The sequence below is a fragment of the Malaclemys terrapin genome, chromosome 10 (genome assembly GCF_027887155.1).
Source record: "Malaclemys terrapin pileata isolate rMalTer1 chromosome 10, rMalTer1.hap1, whole genome shotgun sequence".
Classification (NCBI taxonomy): domain Eukaryota; kingdom Metazoa; phylum Chordata; order Testudines; family Emydidae; genus Malaclemys; species Malaclemys terrapin.
In genome coordinates, this window is record NC_071514.1 from 64,385,236 (window position 1) to 64,406,330 (window position 21,095).

Consider the following 21,095-nt stretch of genomic DNA (forward strand, 5'->3'; position numbering starts at 1 on the left):
AAAGCACAACCTGGCATTCCTCAATCATGTCTATCAAAGTGTAAATCAGCATAATGCTTCATTCCTTAAAAGCTGCTATGGAAAACACATACATGATGAGACTATTGAGAATAATAACTAAGCTTAATACTTACCCTCTGAAACATCTGCTGTGACAAAAACCTCGAAGTTACTTTGCTGATGCTTTTTTTCCCTCCTAATTTACAGTGGATGTATCCATATAAGTTAGCAGCTTGAAGGGAGATTCCAGCTATCACAAGAGCCTGCAGAAGTTGGCCCAATAAAAGGTATTACCTCACCCAACTTGTCTCTCTAAGAGGCTATAGACAATCAACAACTTAGTATGGACAAAATGATAATGATGATTAATGTAAGTAATATCAAAAGGAATTTACCTTCAAATAATAAAGCTTGCATTTTAGGAAGCTTAAATAACCAGTAACACCTCTCCCTAGCCACTGACAGATTAGCCTTTTTTTTGGGGGGGTGGGGGGGAGGAGGAAGTCTCACTTTACATTTCAAGGATGGAAATCAGTTCCCTGCCTCCCAGCTCTGGTCTCACTCCTTCCAGCTTGACCCATTTTGTCAGTGCTTTAAATCTACATACAGTCATGTTCCCTTCATTTTAAGACATTCATAGCCAAATTCTCACTACCAGCTATTTACAAGACCTTTAATATATTTAACCTTGAATGCCATTACCCCTTTACCTACAAAGGAAGTTCTATAATAATTTGCAAATTTATGAAAGACTTAAGAGTACAGTTTAGAAGATATGCCAACATTTGCAGAAAGCATAATTTTAGTACCACAAAACGATTTGGTAAACATTTTCTAATAGGTCACCTTCAGCAGCTTTCAGAATCACAGAAATGTAGGACTGATGGAGGGACCTCGAGAGTTTATCAAATCCAGCCCCCTGCGATAAGACACAACCAACTATATCTAGACTATCCCTGACAGATGCTTGTCTAACCTGTTCTTAAAAACCTTGAATGATGGGGATTGCCAACCTCTTGGCAGAGTTTAACTATCCCTATAATCCAAGCTTTTTTCCTAATATCTAACCTAAATCTCTCTTGCTGCAGATTAAGCCCATTATTTCTTGTCCTACCTTCAGTGGCCATGGAGAACAATTGATCACTGTCCTCTTTATAACAGCCCTTAACAAATCTGAAGACATAACAGGTTCCCCCCTCTGTTGTCTTCTCTCAAGACTAAACGTGCCCGTTTTTTTAACCATTCCTCAGTGGTCAGGTTTTCTAAACAATTTAGAAAAGTTACATGGTTACTTTTTCCGCAATGTATGGAAAAAATAGTGCTTATTTTGTGATTGAACGGTGACAGCCACAAAAATGATAAAACCTCTCCTCTGGATTCTCTCCAGTTTGTCCAAGCCTTTCCTAAAGTGTGGCGCCCAGTACTGGCTGAGGCCTCACCAGTGCCAAATAGAGTGGGGCAATTGCCTCCTGTGTCTTATATATGACACTCCTGTTAATGCACCCCAGAATATTAATCTTTTTCGCAACTGCATTACACTGTCAATTCATATTCAACATGTGATCCACTATAACACCCAGATCCTTCTCACCAGTACTACAACCTAGCCAGTTATTCCCCATTTTGTAGCTGTGAATTTGATTTTTCCTTCCTAAGTATAGTACTTTGCACTTCTCCATCTAGCTGTCTAATGAACTTAAGAAAATTAATATTATTGGTCGTACTCTCTTCCAAAGAAAGTACCAGACATTTTCTAGAAAACAGAATCTTATTTTGGAACCAGTAATGGTAACTGAAGTTTAAAAGGCCTCATTTCAAGCATATGTTATACACCAATGGTGGGCAACCTGCGGGCCGCATGCGGCCCATCAGGGTAATCTGATTGCAGGCCATGAGACATTTTGCTGACATTGACTGTCTGCAGGCACAGTATCCCGCAGCTCCCAGTGGCCGCAGTTCGCCATTCCCAGCCCCTGCGGCCCGCCGCTTCCCGCAGCTCCCATTGGCCGGGAACAGCGAACCGCGGCCACTGGGAGCTGCGGGAGGCCCTGACTGTAGACGGTCAATGTCAGCAAAATGTCCCACGGTTTGAAAACAGAAGCCTGCTCTACAACTTCTTGAAGCTATCATTTTAATCTTCTAACTTAAATTCTTACTTTCTATGGAATCTAACTTAAAACTATATTTTTAATATACTGGTTTTTCTGCTCCTTTCCCCTTCACTGCACTTATCACCCACAGCTCATATGGAGTTACCCCATGCTTACCAGCCATTTCAACTTCAAGGAAAACAAAGTGCTAAAAAAGAACACTGTCCAAATAACTGGACAGATAATCAGTCCAAGCCAAAAGATTCGAGCTTCAACTTCAGTTGAGGCAGCTATGCTTGTAGATACCTAGAAAGAAAAACATTTAGTTTTAGTTACCAAAACACCCTAACAACAGTTAAGGACTGAGGCATTCCTTTCACAGATAATTTATATGCATTTATATGTTCCTGTTGTGTTTTATATAAAATCAGCTGTAGCTACTTGAAATAAATTATTTCCTATTGCCTGGCTGTATGCTTCCTTAGATATGCATTCAGTTAACTGAAATCATTGCAGCATGGGAGAACAAAATACAGCTTCTAAATACTGTATTAATTTTATTTACACAGACAAAAATTGGTCATGCCCTGAACTCTACTTAGTACCATAGGTATGCTGGGTAACTAGTTGAACCACCAAGCATTTTAGACATTTATATTCTGCATGAAACAGCCATTAAAATTCAAGTTTATCTTCAACAATATGAAAAGAAACATACTAAGTGGTAGAACTCAGTTGATTTTATTTAAATGCTACAAAATTATGAAGTACCCTAGAATGAGTATGTCCAGCACACTACACTGTTTAACAGGCAGAATAATAATGTTTTAGGAGCAAATTGTGAACCAAACCGCCACTTAATTCTCAAAAATCAATGTGTCATTTTGGCTCATATTTAATCTCACCTTGGATTTTGGAAAAACTAGGAGCACAGCTCAGTCTACTCCAGTGGTCACCAACCGGTTGATCCTAGAGTCTCTCCCAGTCAATCGCGATCTCTGGGGGGGCAGTGGGGTTGCTGCTAAGGCAGGCTCTCTGCCTGCCCCATCCCCACACCATTCCTGGAAGCTGCCAGCATGGCCCCGTGGGGGGCAGGGGTCTCTGCACGCTGCTCCTGCATGCAAGCACTGCCCCCGCAGCTCCTATTGGCCACAGTAGTTATTGGCCACAGTTCCCCGTTCCTGGCCAATGGGAGCTGTGGGAGCGGTGCCTGCAGAGAGGGGCAGCGTGCGGAGCCACATGCCCCCCGCTCATCCCAGGGGCGCATTGGCCCCTTCCGGGAGCGGTGTAGGGTCGGGACAGGCAGGGAGCCTACCTTAGCCTCACTGTGCCGCCGCCCGGGAGCCACCCGAGGTAAGTGCTGCCCAGCGGAAGGCCACACCACAGCCCTGAGCCCCCTCCCAGAGCCTGCACCCCATACCTGCTCCTGCACCCAACACTCTGCCCAGAGTCCCCTCCTGCACTCAAACTCCCTACCAGAGCTTGCACCCCTCACCCCAACCCCCTACCCCAGGCTCAGCCCGGAGCCCCCTCCCACACTGCAAACCCCTCGTCCCCAGCCCAAAGTCTGCATCCCCCACAACCCCAACCCCCTGCCCCAGCCCAGTGAAAGTGATTGAGGGTGGGGGACAGCAAGCAATGGATGGGGGTGGGGGGATGGAGTGAGCAGGGTGGGGCTTCGGGGAAGGGGTGGGGGTAGATCCTGGGTTGCCCTTAAATTCAAAAAGTGATCTTGTGTGTAAAAAGGTTGGAGACCACTGGTCTACTCTAGACATACTCTATGCTGTGTAAAATGCTCCACTGCAAATGAGCAATGACATAACTATCTGGAAAGCCATTTAGAATAAATTGGCACCCTATAGGTTTCAAGCTTGCAACATTCTACAATTTAGAAATCATGAAATGCAAGCCAGCTCTTCTATTATTAAACTGTGTACAATGATAGATTTCACTTTATTTGTATAACTTACTATTAAATGTTTGATATATTTTACAGTGAAGGTCATGCCTAGCACCACGCAAACTTCATTCTCTGTTAAATACAAAGGGAATCCTTCAAGATTACTGTTTAAGTAGGTAACTGCAGAGCATGCCCAGTCTATTTTGAAGTCACAACAAATACATAATAGGCATGACTCCTGCTCCCACAGAAGCCAGATATATCTAAGCTGACTCCTGAAGAGGTAACTCAGACACTAACGCGAGTTAAAGTACTGATTTGACTTTAACACGTTCTCTTATGCACAAACAGGACTGTTTTCAATCTACAAAAATGCTGAGTTGTCTTGAGTGAAAGAGGAAACATCCAAAATGTATGAAGAGCTAGAATGAAGCACAAAAAGGGAAGCAATGGTTTAAGTAGAGCAAAGTAAAGATTCAGTGCACAGGTCTTATAAACAAAGAGTTTGGGTTTTTTATAGAACTTAAATCCAGTATGGTCAGAAAAGTTATAGCATCCAAGTTGGAAACACTGATGAATCTTTACCCCAAGAGCTTGTTAGGAAAGGTTATAGCATGTCCTCAGCATATTCCCACTCTGGGGATACGCCAGTGGGTGCGGCAGACTGGAACTTTCTCTCATAGCAGTGTCTGTTAGAGCACTCATGCACTCCTTGGCATTCCAGAATGTTTGAAGGCAAGGCTATTATAAAGGGGGCAGGGTGCCCTCTACCACTTCAGTTTCTTTCAACTAGACAGTAGCCTGACATGAATCTCTCTGGATCCATCACACCCAAATCATTCTCTAAAAATGCAGTGCCTTAGCTTAGTATAGTGTTAAACTCAGTTTTTTATTCTTTGTTCTTAGTTGAGACTTCAATTCCAGTTCCATGGCAGATCTGAAAACTAAGAGATGTGATTTCATAAGGTGTGCTTTTGTCCAGCAGTGTTCCTGGAATATGATGCCTATTGTAGAGCATTTATACTTGGCCTGCAGAGAGGGTCACTCTCCAAAACTACACAAGGAGCACCAGAAGAGGCTGCAAACCTTATTGCTTCAAGCAGCTCTGACTGCAAAACCTCCTGGCTCATACTCATCCAACGGGTCCTGCATCTAAGGTGAAAAGGCCAGTGTCAGCTTCTGACACCTTGGAGAGTGAGAAGATGAAAAACACTATACATAAAGTTCTGATCTCTGCCCCAGGATATGGATCTAAGACCTCAATGCAGCCAGTGCCCAGATCACCTGATCTAAACTTTAAGTGCTCAGACAGTCGATGCTGGACTCTGAAAAATCTTGATATTGGTCTACTTTGGTTCCGAGAAACACAGTGCAAGACAAGGCAACTCCTGTTAGCAGGGCCAAATCCTATTGAGGAGACTCCTCCGATCTGTCGGATCTGGATCAAAACATCAGTTCCTAAATCAAAGACTAAGATGTCAGGTCAAGGAAAATCCCTGCCTAAGAGTTATCCCCCAGTTCTGAAGATCACTTCAAATCTGAAGATTATTCCAGAACTGGCAGTTGTTTCTACATTGTCCATCTGCACTGCACTAACCTTTACTGTGGAAACCCCAATGCACTGCACGGATCCAGTGCCGGCTCCACAAAGGACAAAAAGAGGAGGTTACTCACCCTGTGCAGTAACTGACGTTCTTCGAGATGAGTGTCCCTGTGGGTGCTCCACTACAGGTGTTGGTGCGTCCCTGCGCCTTCGCCCGGAGATTTTTGCAGCAGTACTCATAGCGGCCACGCATGCTCAGAATCTGCCCCCCCGCTGTGACTCTAGGGTAATAGAACGCATGCGTGGCCGGTCCCCTCAGTTCCTTCTCTACCACGGAAGCCCCCCAACTCCGAAGTAGAGGGGAGGAGGGTGGGTAGTGGAGCACCCACAGGGACACTCATCTCGAAGAACGTCAGTTACTGCACAGGGTGAGTAACCTCCTCTTCTTCTTCGAGAGATGTCCCTGTGGGTGCTCCACTACAGGTGACTTAAAAGCAGTGTATCTTAAGGAGGTAGGGACTTCGGATCTGGTAGGAACGCCGTCGAGAGTACCGCCCTGCCCAAGCGTATGTCAGATAAAGGGCCTTGAATAAGGGCATAGTGTTTAACAAAAGTATGGTCAGATGACCAGGTGGCTGCTTTACAAATGTCAGCCAAGGGGACTTTGCGTAAGAACGCGATGGAGGCAGCCAGAGATCTAGTGGAGTGTGTTCTAATGCCATCTGGAGGTGCAACCCCTTTCATCTGATAGCACAGTCGGATACACTGGGAGATCCAGTTCGAGAGTCTCTGGGTAGAAATAGGCATGCCCTTGGAGCGCTCTGCAACAGAGACAAAAAGTCTAGAGGAGGTTCTAAAGGGTTTGGTTCTATCCAAATAGAATGACAAGGCTCTGCGAACATCTAGTGTATGCATTGAGGCTTCAAAGGAGTTTGCATGTGGTTTCGGGAAAAAAGTCGGGAGGTGTATGGGTTCATTAATATGGAATGATGAGTGAACCTTTGGAAGAAATTTGGGATGCAATCTGAGGGTAACCTTGTCTTTAAAAAATATCGTATATGGTGGATGAGCCATGAGAGCTGCTATTTCTCCTGCTCGTCTGGCAGAAGTAATTGCCACTAGAAACGCTGTTTTCATGGAGAGGTGTAAAAGGGAGCACGTGGCTAGGGGTTTGAAGGGTTGCTGAGTTAGGGCAGACAGTACCAGATGAAGGTCCCAGGGGGTGGTCGGTTGTTTAATGTCTGGATATAAGGTTTGTAGGCCCTTGAGGAAACGCTTCGTAGTAGCGTGAGCAAAGACAGACGTATCATCAATTTTGTCATGGAAAGTCGTAATAGCAGCTAAATGGACCCTGATGGAGCTGAAAGAAAGTCCGGATCGCTTAAGGCCCAAGAGATAGTCCAATATAAACGGAAGAGGTACCGAGGTAGGAGAAAGATGTTTGGCAGAACACCAATGTGTGAATCGTTTCCACTTTTGAAGATAGGTCTTGCGAGTAGCTTGCGTTCTGCTATGTAGGAGCACCTCCTGAACTTGTTCGGAGCAATCTAATTCGCGTTGGGAGAACCACGTAGGAACCAGGCCTTGAGGTGAAGCATGGACAGGTTGGGGTGGAGAAAACGACCGTGCTGCTGAGATAGAAGGTTCGGAATAAGCGGCAGGGAGATTGGTGGTTGGATTGACATTCTGGTGAGGAAGGGAAACCATGGTTGTCTGGGCCACGATGGGGCAATGAGGATCACCTTGGCTCGATCCGTTCGTATTTTTATCAGAACCCTGTTGAGAACTGGTATCGGGGGAAACGCATAGAATAGGTTTCGGTGCCATGAGATCATGAATGCGTCCCCCAGGGAATGTTTGCCCAGTCCTGCTCTGGAGCAGAAATTGAGACATTTCTTGTTCTTTGCAGTTGCAAAGAGGTCTATTGTTGGGTAACCCCAGATGCTGAATACGTTGTGAATGGTTTTCTCGTCTATCTCCCACTCGTGGTCCCATGGGAAGCGTCTGCTCAGTTCGTCCGCTGTGGTGTTCATGATTCCGGGAAGATAAGCAGCTGATACCCAGATGTTGTTCACAATGCACCAATTCCAGAGCTTCATAGCCTCTGTGCACAGCGAATGGGAACGAGCTCCGCCCTGCCTGTTTACGTAAAACATGCAAGCAATGTTGTCCATCATTATGCGTACGTGATGATGTTTGATTAGTGGCAGGAAGTGACGGCACGCGTTGCGAATGGCTCAAAGTTCTAGTACATTTATGTGCAGGGAGGTCTCGGTTGGTGACCATAGTCCCTGTACTGTGTGATGAGACATATGTGCACCCCACCCTGTCATAGATGCATCGGTGGTCAGAATGCGTGATGGAGCCTGTTGAAGAAACGGGACTCCAGAACAAAGGTTGGAGTGGACGGTCCACCAACGTAGCGAGTCTTTGACTGGAGTAGGCAGGGAGAGAGTCTTGTTTAAAGAATGCATATTCGGTTTGTAAACCGTTGCCAGCCACGCTTGGAAGCACCTCATGTGTAGGCGTGCATTCTGGACGACAAAAGTGCACGAGGCCATGTGACCTAGTAGTTGCAGGCAGTCTCGGGCAGTTACCTGAGGGCTGTTGCGAATAGTTGTGGTCAGTTGTTTTATGGAATTGTAGCGATCGGGTGGGAGCGATGCTAGCCCGGTCCGAGAGTCGAGGTCTGCGCCTATGAACTGAAGGTGCTGGGTGGGGCGTAATGTGGATTTGTCTCTGTTTATTTGTAGGCCGAGAGAAAGAAAGCACTCGACTGTGAGTCGTGTGAACCGGAACGCCTCGTCGAATGTTGAAGCTTTGAGGAGGCAATCGTCGAGGTACGGAAATATTATTACCCCTTGTCTCCTGAGGTGAGCAGTGACTACAGCTAGAAGTTTGGAAAAAGCACGGGGGGCTGTAGATAGTCCGAAGGGGAGTACCCTGTATTGGAAATGTGTGGAACCAAGGGTAAATCGGAGGAAACGTCTGTGGGCCGGATGTATAGTGACGTGGAAATAGGCATCTTGTAGGTCGAGGGCAGAAAACCAGTCGCCCTGCTCCAGCGCTGGGATTATGGTATTGAGGGTCACCATCTTGAACTTTTGCTTTTTGATGAATCTGTTGAGCCGCCTGAGATCGAGGATTGGTCGCCATCCCCCATTTTTCTTCTCCGTTAAGAAATAATGGGAGTAAAAACCCTTCCCTCTGTGTCGCTCTGGCACGATTTCTACTGCTCCCAGATGAAGGAGATGTTGCACCTCTTGGAAGAGTAGCTGCTCGTGAGACGGGTCCCTGAAGAGGGACGGGGAGGGTGGGTGGGTGGGAGGTAAGGAGAGGAAGGGGATGACGTATCCAATTGTAACTACCTCTAAGACCCACTTGTCGGAGGTAATCTTCCTCCATTGTTGGAAAAAAGGTCATAGGCGGTGTCCAAAGATTGGTGTGCCGGCTGAAGTGAGGGCATTGCTTTCTAAACCCTCGACCAAGTTTTCAAATCTGCCTATTAGCTGGTGGGGGTTGAGGCGCCCCTGTAGAGTTTGGGCGACGTCGCTGGAATCTTGATCGTGGACGTTGCAGCTGTTGCTGTTCCTGCGGTCTATGGGAAGGTTGTGTAAATGCGGGATAACGTGGCCGGTGGTATGGTTGGTATCGATATTGTCGTCTTCTTGCCGTAGGTGTCTGGAGACCTAAAGACCGGAGGGTTGTTCTGGAGTCTTTCATTGAATGAAGCACTTCATTCGTGTTAGCAGCAAAGAGTTTGTCACCGTCGAAGGGAAGATCTTCAATTGTGTTCTGAACTTCGCGAGGAAAAAAGGAAGAGGAGAGCCATGAGCCCCGTCGCATGACTATCGCTGTAACGGTAGATCTTGCCGCTGTGTTGGCTACATCGAGGGCTGCTTGGAGAGCGGTGCGTGAAATGGCTTGGCCCTCAGAAACTATAGCTCTGAACTGTTGTTTTCTTTGTTCTGGAATGTCATCAATAAAGTCCATTAACTTATTATAGTTTTTATGGTCGTATTTTGCCAGGACTGCAGTATAATTAGCTATGCGAAATTGGAGGGTGGAGGATGCATAGACCTTGCGACCAAACAGGTCCAGTCGTTTGCTATCCTTGTTAGGTGGGGCAGAACGAGAATACTGTTGTCTGGCCCTCTGGTTTGCAGCGTCCACTACCAATGAGTTTGGTGCTGGGTGGATAAAAAGGAATTCAGAGTCCTTTGGAGAAATAAAATACTTCTTGTCCGCTTGCTTGCAGGTAGGTAGGCTTGTCGCTGGAGTCTGCCAGATGGACTTAGCGGGTTCTAAAAGGGCTGCGTTAGTTGGAAGTGCCACTCTGGAGGAAGAAGGGGGCTGTAGGATGTTCGTTAGCTCATGCTGTTGTTCGGGAACCACTTCCAGAGGTCCTGGAATTTTGTATATTCATCAGAGGGAGTGGGAGGAAGGGGAAGTAATGCTTCCTCCGGTGCTAACTCCGGATCTGTTGGACCAGGAGAAGGGCTAGGTTTATCCTGGGAACGTGGCTGTGTTGCCAGGCGTCTCGTGTCACTAGCATATGCATTAGGAGACGGCACTGGATCAGTGTTGCGCCTGGTCGAATGGCCACGGGGCATGTGTTCCCGAGGGTATGATGTCCATGGTGTCCAGTATTGCCATGGTGGCGGGTAGGGCATAGGTGGTGCCATCCAGGGGTTCATCCCCCAAGGGGCAGGGTCCTGAGAGTGGGATGAGGTAGTATTTCCATAGCCCTTATTGCTCTGGGTCCGGGGCTGGGAGTCATGATATGGGGAAAAAACTCCCTGTGGATCTGCTTCCTCCTCACTGGAGGAAAACTGCTCAGATCCTGACTCAGGCATCGAAACAGAATATGCATTCATGAGCGGAGACTGCAAGGTAGGTGATACTAGCAGATCAGCTGTCTGGGTAAAATGAGTGAAAGCAGCTCCTGCGGGAGATGAAAGCTGAGCCGACAGAGGCTGCTGCACAAGAGCATTCCTGCGATCGGGGCTTCTGGCTGTGATCTGTGTGTCAGAATGCCACGCAGGCGTCGGTGCCACGGTCGGTGCCGGGCGAGAAATGTCGGGCTGCCTCGGGTGAGGCGTGCTGTAGAATGTCGGCACCGTCTCATTCGCGGTGCCGAACGGTGCCGTCCCTGAGGCAGGCAACTGGAAGCCTGATGCCTCGGCACCGGAGCTTCTCGGCGGCGCTGAAGCCTCAGGCGGCTTTTGCGCTGTTCCGGAGGAGCCTGGCTCGTGAAAATTGCTGAGGCGAGGAATCACAGGCAGAGAGATCGTTGATCTGCCTGGAGAAACTTTATGCCTCATAGTCTTGCTCGGTGAGGAAAGGTGCCCCTTTTTCGTAGACTTCTTGAGCTTTTTTGAGGGGGGGGGGCTGTGTCGGGTAGCGGAGCCGGCTTCAATGCCTGGGTCTGAAACTGACCCGATAGATTTTTGAAGCAGGAGCAGTTTGAGTTTAAGCTCCCTGTCTTTCCGTGCCCTGGAGCTGAGTTTACAGCAGTGGGCACATTTTTGGGGAATGTGAGCTTCCCCCAAACATTTTATACACTTTGAGTGCCCGTCCGATGACGGGATAGCTTCCTTACAAATAGCACAGCGCTTGAAACCGGTGGAGCCCGGCATAGCCGCGGCTGACAGGAAATTTTTTTTTTTTTTTTTTTTTTTTAAGATAAACTGGGTAAGTAACTATTTTAACAGAGAAAACTGACAGAAAAAACTGGTTTCTAAAGGATAATTAAGGCAATAGTGAAGGATTCTCTAATGAGTCTGCTGAGCTCCGTCTCAGGCCGGGGACGGTTGAGAAGGAACTGAGGAGACCGGCCACGCATGCGTTCTATTACCCTAGAGTCACAGCGGGGGGGCAGATTCTGAGCATGCGTGGCCGCTATGAGTACTGCTGCAAAAATCTCCGGGCGAAGGCGCAGGGACGCACCAACACCTGTAGTGGAGCACCCACAGGGACATCTCTCGAAGAAGAATGGTTTCTGCCTCTAAGGTTGGAATAAGAGGAAGGCTCCTGCTAGTTATCCTCAGATCTGTCCACCAAAGAAGAGAAGGTTGGATGAGTCATTGCAGATATCCCCAGGCACTTCTCTTCCCCACTCTGTCCCCACCCCGCCACATCAAAACAGCTAAACGCTACCACTGGCACCACTTTAGTCTATTCTTGAATAACTGCTTCAATTAAAGCTTTCAGGTCTTTCTGTATCCTTGAAAGTTCACCTAGCAGCTAAAGCTACCCATCAGGCCCAGAAAGATAATTATGAAGAGACTTACTGATATGTATCCACCAATAAAAAAAAATCCAGTACCAGCATGACATCTCAATTTAGTCTTTATGCAGCTAATGAAGCCTCCCTTTCAACCTACAGCAGCCTGTTCTGTTCCTTCTATATATTAAAATGGCTTTCACAGTAGCCATAACATCAGCTAGGCAAATGAATGAACTACATGCTCTTTCTGGCTAATCTTCCATTCATTCTCTCTCACAAGAATAAGATGGTGCTCTATTCTAATCCTAGGCCGTGGCTACACTCAAAACTTCAAAGCGCTGCCGCGGGAGTGCTTTGAAGTGCGAGTGTGGTCGCGCGCCAGCGCTGGGAGAGAGCTCTTCCAGTGCTGTAGGTACTCCACCTGCAAGAGGGGAGCCGCGCTCCCAGCGCTGGGGCACTGTTTACATTGGCGCTTTACAGCGCTGTAACTTGCTGCGCTCAGGGGGGTGTTTTTTCACACCCTGAGTGAGAAAATTGCAGCGCTGTAAAGCTCCAGTGTAACCATAGCCCTAGATTCGTTCCCAAGGTGGTATCCAACTTTCACATTTGTCAAACTGAGGAAAGCATCCATTCTATCTCTTGTTGGCAATAGGTCACACACCACTTCCATAACATACCTTAGCCATGTTACAATTGCATTTCTAAAAGGCTGCTCCTTGGAGTTCTATACGTACATTTACAAAACACTGCTACCTGGCTTTGGCTTCAGTTAGCACTCAAAGTCCTACCTTCCCACTTATATGATAGTTTGGCAAGCAGAACTCCATAAATGGAATAGTAACCTTCATTTCTTTGAGTATCCTCTAACTTACCTGTCCTCCGAGATGGACACTCCCCACCCAATTTCTCCTCTTCCTTGGAATCTTAATAGAATCTTGAGTCTGAGAAAGTGGTGAAAGGAACTGAAGTAGCAAAAGGTACCATATGCCTTTTTATAACCTTGCCCTCAGAATATTCAGGAATGCAAGGGGAAGAGGTAGGAGGGATACATGAGCACTCTAATGGGCACTGCTATGAAAAGATTCCACTGTCTGAGCTGCACCCAGGAATGTTAATATACATAGTCCATCTCAAAGAGCTCTGGTTATAGATAGGTAACTTTCATTTCCAGCACAATTCTTGAGTATCAGAGCAGAACTGCCATCAGTAACAGGAGTGGGCAAATACAACACCAAGCTAACACATAATGTTCTCTCTCCAGGAAATAAAAATTGTAACTCTACAAGCAATAAAATTATATAAATTTGTCATAAAGCCAGGACCTGTTGTTGTCGCCAAGGTCAAAGTGTTGAAACTGTAGCATGACAAAAGTTTAGTGCTATGAAAAAACTCTCAAATGTGCTCTCAATTCCTTTAATATTGCTCTGTAAATTTATCCCAAGAGCTGTAAAATCGGGATAAAAATATCCTTTACACAACATTAAAATTCCAGAATTAACTGCACTTAATAGTGTATCAGCACTACTTATCAGCTGTTTATCATTATACATTGTAACATAATAAAGTTTTACTACAGTTCTTACTTTAAAAGTACCTTTTTTGCTTCAAAAACCCAGTGGCTTTTTCCATCTTCATCAATCTGGTTCCACCAACGTAAGCCAACTAAGAGTCTTCCAGTTACATTCTAGAGACAGAGGTAGTCAGTTATTTCCATAAATCAACTAGGTAATTCACATTAGACCAAGATTTATTTTTTTTTTAATTCACAAACACGACTCTGAAAGACTAGATCATTTTTGTCAACTGTTTAAAGTTTTGAGAGTTATGCCAAATTTTTTAGGGGTGCATGGTGACAGGCCAATAAACTACAGAGCCTTATAATACTGTTCTAATATAAGCATTAATACAATGCAATTTTATTTCAATGGGAAAATGTCTCTCCCAAGTCGATTACAAGAGGAGTTATTCAGATAGTGAAGTTCATCTGGGGAACACCCAGTCACACTGTGAATGTAAGAGGGGAAATCCAAAAGGGTATAGAAAAGAGGAACATTCATTATAAACAAGCAAGTAACAAAGATTCACAAACAAACAAGTTAGGCACTAATCTTTACATATGAATGATTACTGTACAAATTTTTCATTATATCAACATGCATCTATAAACTAACACACAGTCCTTGTTCCATTTCTCTCCCTTTTCCCTTCATTCTAAGACTTTCTTTGAATGCAAGGTTAACATATATATTCAACTGCCCATTTTAATGCATCCAAAGGCCCTCCCCAAAATCTCAAAATAATCTAAATTTAGTATAATACAGGAACAATGTTTATTCAGTCACTTTTGAAGTAAAATGGAAAGCCACATATATAGGTAGGGACATCCACAGGCTTTATAGCTCAGGTAACTTTCTCTCACTTCTAGGCTTCTTTTCTTGCCCAGACACACACACCCCCAGCCCCTCCCCAAAAAAATCCTAGATTTAACATAGATCAATTTTTATCGGTTTGACAAAAAAATTAAATAAATTCTTTGTTTTCTTTAAGTACTCCAAAGCTTTCTAAGACATCATGACCAGGCAGAACAAGATTAAAAGTTTGTTTTTTCCAGTTTGTCTTCATTTTAAAATTGCTTTTCAAATAACTAGTGAGTAGTGACAGATTTTCCTGTCAGTATCACTAGACTTTTCTACAAGATGGGGTCAAATTCAGAAGGCCCAGCACATTAGTGGCAATATTGCTGTCTTCTGCAGTTCAAACTGTAGGATCAGGACTTCAGTGATCCTTGGTATCTATGAAGAGCCCCACTGGTTTCTGTGAGGGTTCCATGCAGGCACAAGAGTCTACCCACACGGATTTGATTGTAAAATCAGTGCCTTAGTCCTCCTCTCTGATCCTTTGCATTTTCTCCATTATTAAGTGGTTTAGAACTGCATTAAAGCTATGGGGTTATATTCTGAAGTTATTAGAAATTTATGGTATCTCTTTACACTTTCAGGGTGCCTAGACTCCAGGCTTTTTAAAAGATGTATAAATGAAAAATTTTCCCCTCTTACATCAAAAGCTTCTCAATCTCAAAGGCCTTATATTATAGCTTATATTATATGGTATTATAGCTATCATCCTTTTTGGAGTTCATCAATGAATACTGCTCTTTAAATTGAATGTAAGGATCACTAAGGCATAGAACACTACCTTACATGATTCCAAAGGCAAAGCATAAACAAGACTACCATAGGTGAGGTAACTGCCTTAATATTTGTACTAAAATATGTAAATGCTGCTTCCATCTAGTTAAAACAAAGCTGTTCAGCAAGTTTAATAAAGGAAGAGCAGTACAGGATTATCCGATGGTTATTTTTCACTGTATTTGTCATTAAGAAAAATCAAAATCAAGAAATAAACAGATATTTCTAAACTTCATTACTCGTTCAGAATGTTCTTACCTTAACAGACCAAAAGTCAAATGACAGAAGGAGAAGAATAGTGACAAAACAGGCAACAAAGCTTTTGCTGAACCAGTCACAGAGCAAGTAGGTAACAATAGCACTCACTCGGAAAAACAGGTGAAAAAAGGTAGCCAGGGGATGCCTAGAGAAACAATCCAGAACACTTACTAACTTAAGAGACAAAACATATTACAATATTTACCAATGTTGCAATTTAATGTTTATGAAATGTTGTTGAAAAACATGTGATATCTACTTAAATGTGTGTGATAGGATGTAGATCCCTTATTCAACAAAACAATCATGGTTTTCCCACTAGCTAAGTTTCAGCATAAGACTAAAAAGAAGATTGTGCTGCCTATTACCTATAAACATTTCTTCTTTCCCCAATTTAGAACAAAAAAAATCTAGTTTTTTCATCATTTGTTGTAGGCAGTCCCGTGGCATATTGGTGAGAATAGGGGCACACACAACCCTGGGAGGGACTAGGGGGACCTTGGTATGGGAAAGAGGGTGCACTTAGCCCCTGGCAGAGGGGGGAGAATGGGGGACCCTGGTACGGGAGAGGGGTTCATTGGGAACTGAACTCCTGGTGGTGGGGGAGATTGGAGGACCTGGGAAAGAGGATTGTACACAGAGACCCAGGAATAGGGGGGGTAGGCACACGAAACCCCTGGTGGGGTGGGGGATGGAGATACAGTGCCCCTGGCATGGTGGAAATGGGAGTGGCAGGGAAGAGTTTCAGGGGAACCCTGAAACAGAAGGGGATAGGAGGGTGGCACAGAAGGAGCTTGTGGGAGAGAATGGAGGAATGCAAGGAGCCCCTGGTGTAGACAATAAGCTTGGCGTACACAAGCTATGAAGTATGTGAACTTGAGCCCAATTCACAGTTCCAATGGTTAGTTGGACCTGTTCAGCTGATACAAGCAAAAACCCAGCCACTTAAACAAATCTTGTTCCTTTGGAAAGAAGGTGAACTTGCATCTGTCCTGTTCAGCAGGAAAGCTGTTTTATTGAGGAATGTTTTATGTTGCAGATTCCATCTGCAAGGTAGCAGACTAATACTTAATTAGCACATATACAGATTTCAGTGTTAGCTTGCCAATTAATTTTGGAGGCACTTCCATTTTAGGAATTCAACTATCACCCTCTGTGATGGAAAAACACAATTCACCTTCTGAATAAGGCAGCTAATTTGTTAGTTAATCAATAATTAGTCCATTTTCCCATTTTAATAATTAATGCTATTATGCAAGGTATAGTAAAAATATTGTATAGTAGTGGTTCTCAAACTTTTGTACTGGTGACCCTTCATATAGCAAGCCTCTGAATGTGACCCCCCCCCTTATAAATTAAAAACACGTTTTTATATATATTAACACCATTATAAATGCTGGAGACAAAGCGGGGTTTGGGGTGGAGGCTGATAGCTCACGACCCCACCATGTGATAACCTCCTGACCCTCAGCTTGAGTACCCCTGCTGTATATCTTTACTGATCCTCTAAAGAAAGTTATTTTTTTAAATGAATGAGACATAGCCGACGCTTAAATGTGACAGGTAGCAGGAAGCGTGAGCAGTAGACCCAGTGTTGGGTCTCCAACATAAAATTCACAATGTTGCCTGCATATAAAATGTTGGAATTGTCCCTATAAAGCTGCCATTAATTAGTATAGCCAAATTTTTACAAGACTTAAGCAGCAAGATACAGTAATATTAACAGATCAAAATACCTCGCTGGTGATATAGTATCCAGAGGTGAAGGTGAAACTTATGGAATGGGTCCTATCCAAAATGATTACTTCCAGAAATGAGCTGACATGCTAGAAGTTTTATAGATGTTAACATTTAAATGAATTAACTCTGACTAAAGTAAAAGACTGCAAAAAAGTAAGAGTAAAGCCTAATGCAATAGTTTTAATTGAGTTCAAAATATGATGTTTAAGTTTTTAGTTAGGAGTGGACAATAATAAATTTTTGTAGATAGTAGTATTTTCAAAAGTATATGATTAACATATGGTTATACCAGAGAGTTACATTCATTAATCCACACCAGTCAAAACTCCTGCAGTCAAAACTTAGTTAATAATTGTTTATGATGTGCTAGCTGAACAGAATACTTCATTCCTCCAGAACCAACTGGCAATGCAGTGTTCACAAAAGAGAGAAACTCACTTTATTAAAAAAGCAATAATGACACAGGGAACAAATCCAGGTAAACAGATGAGTTGATATTTAATCATTCTTCTGTTCGTACCCACACTAACCTCAAACTTTCCAAAAACCATTCTCTGGTTTACAACTAAGCATATGAAATTTTAGATGAAAGTTTTTTTGTTTTTTTTTACTTCCTCTGAGCAGTTTCTGTGTAAAAAGACATGATTATATTGGAAATTGTCAAAACTGGGAGTACTGAATTACTATTGCAGATCTGTAATGTGTGTCAACTTCACTCCAGTAGGGATAATGAGGAATGTATGTTTCACACTTTCTGATTTTAACAGCAAATCAATATGGGGAAATGTAGGGCGTTGGAGCTATATAGTCATTGCCAGGATGTCTGGGAAGACCTGTGACATTAATGAAATGGACCAGAAAGGCAAGTGACTATTACTCTGCTGTGGTAAGTAGCAAGGAGAGGTTACACAAGGCAGAGCTTCACATAAAAGGTGCATTGTGCTGATAAACATTAGTGATGGAGCAAAACCAGGCAGACAAGTGGTGGGTAACGGCTGCCAGAATAGACCAGTTGCTGAAATGTATTAGCTATACTAAAGTTGAGGGACATTAAGGTGTTAATAGTGCTACCAGGACTTAGAAATGTTCTGATCCCAAACTTGGATAGGTGTTCACTGGAAGAAGCATCCTTTGAAGCAGCAAGGATGACCACGGCTGGAGACACAGGACTCTAAGGTGACACCAGGCATTCTCTCTCTCAGGTGCTTGGCTGGCTGGTTCTTGCTCACGTGCTTAGAGTCTAACTGATCACCCTGTGTGAGATTGGGAAGGAATTTTCCCACAGGTCAGACTGGCAAATATACTGGCTACTGGATGAATAGTTTTCTGTTCCCTGAGTGACCAGAGCAGGGGCTGCCCTAGAGCAATCAGGAACCTGCTAGAACCAGTTAAGACAGGCAAGCTAATTAAGACACCTGGAGCCAATTAAGAACTTACTAGAATTAATTACGGCTAATCAGGATACCTGGTTTAAAAAGGACCTCCCACCAATTAGTCAAGGGACATGCAAGGAGAAGGGAGTGAGAAGGTGTGCTGCTGGAGGACTGAAGAGTACAAGCGTGATCAGACTTCCGGAGGAAGATCCTGCAGTGAGGATAAAGAAGGTGCTGGGGGAAGGCCATGGGGAAGTAGGCTAGGGAGTTGTAGCTGTCACGCAGCTGATACAGGGGACATTGTAGACAGCTGCTATCCTCAGGGCCCTGGGCTGGAACCCGATGTAGAGGGTGGGCCTGGGTTCCCCCCAAACTCCTGATCGGACACAGGAGGAGTTGACCTGGTCTGTGAGAAACACCAGAAGGGAAGGTCTAATTTGGAAAGGGATCTGGCCTGTCCCTGACCCACTAGGTGGGACAGAGAGACTGCAGGGATTGTTCTCCAGTTCCCCAATGCTGGCCTGTGATGAGATTAGCTGAGCGAACGGTAGGTTTGAGCCTCTATCAGAAGCGGTCAAACTGAGGGCTGCAGTGAACCTGTGAGGTGAATAATTCTGCCAAAAAATGCAGGACCTACCAAGGCAGAGGAGGAACTTTGTCACACAAGTTAATCATGGCCTCACTTCCCCCAGAGTATAGGTCCCATTACAATTGTTAAAATTGGGGATTTTTTTTATTTTTGCACCATATTTGCAGGAGTTTTGGCAAGAAGGCAGTGGACTTTGAGGAGGAATTGATACCATGAAATGCTGCCTCTCTACAGACTGAGACGTGCTCTACAGCTTTCTAACTTCTTTGCAAATTAATGTGTCCTGTCTCTCTCTCTAAATATTGGGTGGTTTTTTATATTCGAGACCTACACTTGGCTTCCTCTTTGTGGGAAGTTCAGAATGTAAATCATAAAGATAAGTGGCATAATTAGTTGAAAGGGCAATTAGGTTTAGTTTTCACCATGGAAACCTGTGGCTAAAAAAAATAGGAAGGTACAATTACGATAAACCAAAACAAACTGCATGTTTGGCTGAGTGATGGCCGCCTGCTTTTTCTGAAGCTCCCACCATGGTATCCCTATCAATCTTGTATTGCCATATCAGACAATGCTGAGCAAAAGTGTAATATTTTATTCAATGACTTCAGCATATTCTTCACTAGCTTATGGCTTTGAAACCTTTTTCTACTTGGGAAACAGTGACTGAAGTGTGTTTACCCATCTTAGTTATATATAAGTCATGCTGATAGCAAATACTATTGACTAAGTGGTTGGCCTGCAGGATTTAATCAGTCAAGAACCTACTCACAGAGCTAGGGTTCCAGGCTCTTCTGCTTTGTGCATATGTATGTATGTAATAACTTGCACCCCATTGTTTAGAATAACCTCTCAGAAGCTTAAAGAATTCCATGTTGTTGTATTTCAATGTAGTCCATTTCTGTTTATGCCAAAGGACCTTTAAATTAATCTGGTACAGTAATTTACTTCCTCATTTATGCACCAGAAAAAAAAACTCTGGGAATAGATTTGTTGACTTGTTCACTCTTCTGCTTCAGAGCTGCAATTGACAGTTTCTAGTTCCTACTGTCTAAATAAGATTTTTGACAGAATATTCCCAAGCAGAACTGTGTTATAGAGGAGGTAAAACATTAAGCCAGAACACCTGTGTCCCTTTTGAACAAAGCGAAATGTATACCTTCCAAAATCATAAATGGTATTTATCTATATTTAATTCAATATTATTTCTGCAACTGGAAACAGCCCTTCCTAAAAGCTCTCTAGACATACAAGGACAGTCAGAAGAGGCCAATGTAATTAGTAAACAAAAAAGCCAATTCATATTAACTAACATGCAGTTCAAAGAAACAGCATCATGATTTTTTTCTAAGATGATTGCTATAGTTTGGTATTAGAGGCAGAGAACTAAGTGAAATAGGATGGTTCAGGAGACATTTAAAATGTAATGACCCTTTAGCTCTAGTTCATGCATTCAAAGCCAGTACTGAGCAAAAGTAACCAAAACTTACAATCTCACCCTCTGATCCTGCATTTGTATGCATACATTGGGCTCCACATGAGCACTACACCATGCAGAATCGGTGACTTATAGCTGAATGATTGCTTATAAATTAAGTTGGCAATTTCAGTTTAATTCTCAGTGGACAGTGGCCATCAAAGAAGGCAGTCTTAGGGCTTGTCTACACTCAATTTTTGAACCATTTTACTAAACTGGTAAAAAAATCAATTTAGTTACATTTGTTGCATTTCCCTAGTGTGAATATAGTTATACTGATATAAAGGGGTTTATTGGATTAGCTTTACTGAAAAATTATATACTTGTGTTTTACACCTTGATATGGTATAATTGCCTCCACACTAAGCAACTGCACCAATCTAGTTAAATAGATGTAAAAAGTGAATAGACAAGCCCTTAGTAAACAGTAAGCAGGGATACTTAAGTCTTGGGCTCTTTGATAGTGGCCTGTAAAAGGAAAAAAATGGGTATTTACTTTTTTATTTAAGGCAGGGCTCAAAAGGTTTTTGGTGATTTGTTTTTTACTTTTTATTTAGAAGTTCAGATTCAGTCTTCCAAGAAAAACAGGAAAGACTGTAGTCAAATGAAAAACTAAACTAAAAGTAGGTTGATGCCTATCTAGGAAATGAAATCAGATTGAAAAGGGAAATATTTTCTCTTCAGAATGTTAATTTTTTTCTTGTTAAAGAT

The 21,095-nt window shown here is 43.7% G+C and overlaps 1 protein-coding gene and 1 long non-coding RNA gene across 5 annotated transcripts in view; one reads left to right on the forward strand and one right to left on the reverse strand.

Annotated features, from left to right (window-relative positions):
• Positions 1–21,095, reverse strand: part of TVP23A (trans-golgi network vesicle protein 23 homolog A) — a 32,109-nt gene that overhangs the window by 5,641 nt on the left and 5,373 nt on the right. For all 3 annotated transcript variants that reach the window (XM_054042102.1, XM_054042100.1, XM_054042103.1), the window contains exons 3-6: positions 15,209–15,353; positions 13,357–13,446; positions 2,268–2,396; positions 135–263 (exon numbers count right to left, since the gene is read on the reverse strand). In XM_054042102.1, the coding sequence (XP_053898077.1) occupies positions 135–263; positions 2,268–2,396; positions 13,357–13,446; positions 15,209–15,353 (493 nt within the window). The remainder of the gene's footprint in view (positions 1–134; positions 264–2,267; positions 2,397–13,356; positions 13,447–15,208; positions 15,354–21,095) is intronic.
• LOC128844391 (uncharacterized) lies at positions 225–9,533 on the forward strand. Of its 2 annotated transcripts, none has more exons than XR_008446468.1 (3): positions 225–287; positions 8,287–8,373; positions 9,211–9,533. It is a non-coding gene; the product is annotated as an uncharacterized LOC128844391 (long non-coding RNA). The 2 variants fall into 2 exon arrangements; XR_008446469.1 differs by lacking the exon at positions 225–287 and adding an exon at positions 4,192–4,273.